Raw genomic sequence first — 5,819 nt, forward strand, 5'->3', positions numbered from 1 at the left:
TCTCATTAGGTGGCCAAAGTACTTGAGTTTCAACTTCAGGATCTGGCCTTCTAAAGAGCAGTCAGGGTTGATCTCCTCTAGGACTGACCGGTTGGATCGCCTTGCAGTCCAGGGGACTCGCAGGAGTCTTCTCCAGCACCAGAGTTCAAAGGCCTCCATTCTTTGGCGCTCAGCCTTTCTTATGGTCCAACTTTCACAGGCATACATTGCAACTGGCAAAACCATGGCCTTGACTATACGCACTTTTGTTGGCAGGGTGATGTCTGCTGTCTAGATTTTAGCAAAGAGAATGCTAGTCCAAGTCATGGGCAGATCCCCCCAGGAGGGAGAAGAAGGCTGTGCTGGAGTCCGTGGAGCACTTCCATTCGTCACCAGCAGTGCCAAAGTCACCTTGTGTTTTGACACTCCCGATGTTAACAAAACGACAGTTCTCCTGGCAGATGTTCCTCGGCCTTCGTAGTTCAATCCTGGTGGTGCTCCAAAAATCTTGAATAAGGGAGTCCTCACTTAATGACTTTTCTAAGTTACAATAAAGCCCCCCCCCCAAAAAAAAGATTGTGAAGTTCCGATGGCTGCACACATAGCCGCCCCCATCCACCCTGCAGTCACACGATCCCGTTTTGGGTGTTTAGCAAACCGGCTTTATGGCAGTTTGCGGCGTTACACAATCGTGTGATCGTGATTTGTGACGGTTTTTTGTTGTTGGGGTTTTTTTTGGCTGGTTTCCAGCTCTTGCTCCCAATTTCGAACGAAACCAGCCATTAAGTAAAATGGTTTTTGCAGTGTTAATGAACGTTGCATTCACTGCCCTGAAAAATACCATAAAATAGGGTGTGTCACATGGTGACCTACTTAATGATCCCAACCCTATAATTCTGGGTTCAAATAATGGCTATAAGTCAAGGAACACCTATAAATATAAGGCCAGTTCCACATACATCCATAGATTTTTGCAGAGGCATGGATTTAACTGCCAGATTTATACAGATTAATCACCAAATTATGTTTTCTGAACAGGTATTTATTGATTTACTTCAGTTCTAGGCAGCACAGCAAGGTGAGAGGTTTTTTCACCCAATTTGTTTATTCAAGTGGACAGAATGTGTCAGATTCTTACATAGCTCTTCTTTGTTAAATATAACTATCTGGTTTTTTTTACCTAGATCATATTTATAGCATGTGGTTTTTTTTTTCCAACGTATGGCTAAGCCTTCTACATGTAGTAAAACTTCATACATATCGGTCCGATGTTCAGTATATCAAATTATAGGAAGTGAATTGGCCCACAAATCCATAGTAGGCTTAAAATATCGGCACTCCGAAACCAAGTTTTGATTATAGTTGAGTAGCACCACTCATAAATGAAGACCGACTGTTCTCCTACTTCAGTGATGGTGAACCTTTTAGAGACCGAGTGCCCAAACTGCAACCCAAAACCCACTTATTTATCTCCGGGTGCCAGGTGGGGGTGGCTCACTGAGTGGGCGTGGCTGTGGTCATGGCAGACTGGGTGGGTGTGGCCAAAGTGGGCGTCGTCACCTTGATGTTGCTCGTGGGGAGAGATGCCTGTGGGGGTTGGGGGAGATCCAGGGAGATGCCTGTGGGGGTTGGGGGAGATCCAGGGAGATGCCTGTGGGGGTTGGGGGAGATCCAGGGAGTCTCTGGCAGGTGGGGCGGTGGGCAGGAGGCTCGTCCTGCGGGGTGAGGCTGAGCAAAGCGAGGCAGAGGGGGGGTGCCATTGTCGCAGGGCAAGGCAAGGCATAGGCCGGGGCGGCTGCTGTCTGACATCATTGGCCCCTGCACACAGAAGCCAGTGAGCGCATGGGGGCCACAGCCTGCCGGCCCCTCGACCAGCGCACTCTGGGGCTCTGCAGCCCACCGCCAGCAGTTCAGAGAAGTCACCTCTGAGCTGGACAGCCGGCCGACAGCTGAGAAGGCGATGCAGTGGGTCGTGCCTGGGAAAAGGAGAGCATGCGAGGCCAGGAGAGATGGGATGGGGGGGAGGAAAATCAGCCATGCTGGGATGCATCCAGCCACGTGGGACCTCGGCGAGTTAGTGGGCGGCTGGTTGAAGAGGGAGGGTTGCCATCTCTGGGGCATGGCGCGTGTGCCCACAGAGAGGGCTCTGAGTGCCGCCTCTGGCATGCGTGCCATAGGTTCACCACCACTGTCCTACTTATCTTAATTTGGGGACACAACGTTGCTTAACAACAAAGTTACATCAGTGCTGAACAAATGGGACTTAACTCCTAGTCCCCCAAAGGTATGGATGGACACGCGATCAAAATTGGCATACTTGACGGCCCGCCCACACTTCTGACCCCAGGACTGCTTCAACTCCACTTGTCTATCTCCCCACCGCCTCTCCCCTTTTTTGGTCACCCTGCGTGGTGATGCTGGGTCTGAGGTAGAAGGTCCCAGAAGCTTTCCGAAGGCTTTCCAAAGCGTTGTGAGAGCAGCCCGCACGATTTGGAGAGCGGTGGGGTTGGCCTTCTTGCGAGGTTTCAGAAGGCACCAGAAGCCTTCTGAAGCATCACGACAGGGGCACGGGCTATTGAGAGCAGAGGTCCCCAACCTTTTGGGCACCAGGGACCGGTTCCGTGGAGGGAGGTTTTTCCGCGGACCGGAGGGGGGCGGCGTAGTTTTGTGTGCTGCCTGCAACTCGCGGATGGGGCTTTGCTTGTTTGTGTGGACCGGTTGCTAACATGGCGCGGCCTGGTACCGGGGTTGGGGACCCCTGATTTAGAGAACGGCACAAGCAGCCATGGGAAGAAGGCCTGGCATGGGCAGGAGCTGCCTTGCGTAGGGCCAGGCTGGGCGCACCTGGTCAGCAGCGGGAGAAAGGCAGCGAAGATCAGCTGGATGCGGGCAGGGCCTGCAGAGCGCAGGGTGGCAGGACCTGCTCCGTGGTGTTGAAATGGCTGTTTGCTTTCACAGGGATGGAGGATGCACTTCTTGGCAGCGGTGCTGGGGCTTAAGTAGAGGACTGGGAGGGGGGGCAGTGCCAGCTGACCGCTGAAGGCCCCAGGCCTCTCCTTCAGTTTCAGTGCCACCGCTCCCGAGGAGTGCTGCTTGTGCAGGTAGCCAAAATGGCAGATAAGGGGCAGGGAGGGGGGAAATGGGGAAGGAAGCCCCTTACCTTACCAAGACTTGGGGCTGGAAAGGACCAAGTCAGGAGTGGTTGGGATTGGGGTGGGTCCTCACTTAACGACCAGTGGGTGTCATGGTTCCGACAGATGAAACTCTTCAAAGAACTTTGAGGCATTGTTGGCCTTAAAGGATCTTTATTTGAGAAGCATAGCATCGGCATTAACCCAATCGAAGCCAAAATCTGGATTCCCCTCCCCTGAGCACCTAGTATCAAAGCACAATTCCCTCCTCCAATTCACAGTCATAAATCACATTCCCCAATTAGCTTGAAATGCAGGCTTTCCCTCCAGTTCTCCAGCCCGCCAATTCTTACCATCTCTTATTTCATTAACCTTGGTTCTCACACCAAGTACGGTATTGTTATGTCTTTCTGAACTCTCATGCACATTCCTCACCCCCCCCCCCACAGCATCATCTAACTCTAAAAGGAAAATATAAGAAGAAAATGGTTGCCTTTCTACCGTTGTCGAAGCAAAAACATCCGGAATGTTAGCAGCGTTGACAGCGGGGGTTCTGTTAACAACCGCACTGGGAACTGCCGAGATTGCCATCATTGAGCAATGTAGTCCTGGGCTTGTCTACAGAGGAATTTCCTGACAGAACAATTGATCAGTGGTAGAGCTTGACCCTGGAATTTTAAGGTTTTGAAGAAGAGACTGGACAGCCACTTGCCTGAAGTGGTATAGGGTCTCCTGCTTGTGCAAGAGGTTGGGCTAGAACAAGGCTTTTCAACCAGTGGTACGGGTACCACCGGTGGTACATTGGCACCTGGCAGGTGGTACGTGACCATCCCAAAAAAATGGTAGCGGGGAGGGGAATGAGCTGAACCGGTGGCAGCACTACACAAGCCTGAGTGAGAGATGGCTGGAGCTGCAGGGCTGTCGGGGCTCAGCGGAAGCGCCAGGATCAGTGCCAGGTTCCAGCTGGAGCTCGGCGCTGATCCTGGCACTTCTGCTGAGCCCAGAAGAAGCACCGATCAGCTGGAATGTTGCAGCCTCTCCAGGGTCTTGTGATTTACATTCAGATGCTTGGCAACTGATTCATATTTATGACGGTCACAGTGTCCCAGGGTCATGTGAAGTGACCAAAACCTGCTGCAATCACCCAGCAGACGGGGGGGGGGAAATAAAAACCAAACACCCCCCACCCCACCCCCGCTGCCAATCCTCAACAGAAATGCTCACAACAATGAAAACCTCAGACAGGAGGAAGAGCGCCGCCGGATGGGCAGGCAGGTGTCTTGCTCGGCTGTGGCTTGGGGGGCTCTTTTTTCAGTGCCATTGTAACTTCGAACAGTCACTGAGCAAACTGTTGTAAGTCGAGGACTACTAGTACTTCATCAGTTTTTTCCTTTTTGGGGGGGGTCATCATGTTTTTGACACCTTGCTAGGCGACTGATGGTACTCGGATGTTGCCATATCCTAAAAGTGGTACAATGGGTGAAAAGGTTGAAAAGCCCTGGACTAGAAGACCTCCAAGGTCCCTTCCAACTCTCTTATTCTATCTTCTACTTTCTACTTCCGGCTTCTGTAATAAAAGTTCTTGTGCCTTTTGTAAGTTGTAATATCCAGAAATTTAAGACGGTTGCCTGGTACAAATTGAGACGAGGAATGTAAAACTAAGTAGTCCGTTCTTCTTTTTTAAAATGTCCCGCTTCGGAAGAAGATGGCGTATTGCTGATTTCTTAAATTTCTTTCTTTTTCTAGCCCAGCAGACCCGGTTACCCCAGTCCAAGATCAAGTGAAGGATTTTATCCCAGTCCACAGCACATGATACAACCCAATCACTACCAGGTAAAACAACACAGCCCCTCTTCCATCGCTTTAATACTTTACAGTCCAAAGTGTTTGTAGGAGGAAAGAACAATATTATTTATGTTCGGGGGCTTGGGGTTTTTTTTTTTTGGTTTATTAACTAGGTTTAAAGATATATGATTAAGGGAGCAGCCAATACAAGTGTGGACTATGAGTAATCATGATGTATTTCCCAGAGAATTTAAAGTACGCCCTCCTTTTGGCTGAGGGCAGAAAAAAACCCCCCACATTTAATTAATATTACATTCAATTAACAGGATTTTTTTTCCTATTACGCCTTTGAAAATTTGGTTACTCTTTCACACTGAAAGTTAGAATTTGGCCAAAGCTTGTAGAGATCTTGTGAGACTCACCCAAGGCTTTTGAGGACTATTTGTAGTCCTGAGTCCTTTTAGAATCATTTGGGGATAAACAGGGGGTTAAAAATGAAGCACTGTGAAGGGACGTTGAAGGAGCAGGTATCCCTTTGAAAAAGGCAAGCCCCCCCCCCCATTATAACAGTCTCCCAAATTTTGATCTCACAACTGTAGGGATACTGCAACAGTTGTACGTCAGGACCAGTCATAAGTCACTTTTTCTCGTGCTGTTGCAACTTTGAACAGTTGCGAAACGAAGGGTTGTAAGCTGAGAACCACCCGTCCATAAGTAGAGGTCCAGATCTTTTCCCTCAAGTCCAGATAGAGGGACATGAAATACGGGATTTAAATAACCCTGCTTGATCCAGAGAATTTGCCATTCCCCCTCTTTGATCGTGCGCTAAGTTGCAAAGGTCACACAGGCTTGAAAGTAACTTAAGATTGCGCCTCCTTACGTACCGTATACTGTCGCCCTGCCTATTTAACTTATATGCAGAGG

The 5,819-nt window shown here is 49.8% G+C and overlaps 1 protein-coding gene across 1 annotated transcript in view; it reads left to right on the forward strand.

The window, feature by feature from the left end:
* The window catches only part of LOC107299973 (focal adhesion kinase 1-like), a 57,634-nt gene that overhangs the window by 25,276 nt on the left and 26,539 nt on the right, over nucleotides 1-5,819 (forward strand). Inside the window, exon 7 of the mRNA XM_015829318.2 lies at nucleotides 4,857-4,943. Coding sequence (XP_015684804.2) covers nucleotides 4,857-4,943 — 87 coding nt within the window. The remainder of the gene's footprint in view (nucleotides 1-4,856; nucleotides 4,944-5,819) is intronic.

Source organism: Protobothrops mucrosquamatus, unplaced genomic scaffold, assembly GCF_001527695.2.
Source record: "Protobothrops mucrosquamatus isolate PMUCROS unplaced genomic scaffold, P.Mucros_1.0 scaffold5842, whole genome shotgun sequence".
Taxonomy (NCBI): Eukaryota; Metazoa; Chordata; class Lepidosauria; order Squamata; family Viperidae; genus Protobothrops; species Protobothrops mucrosquamatus.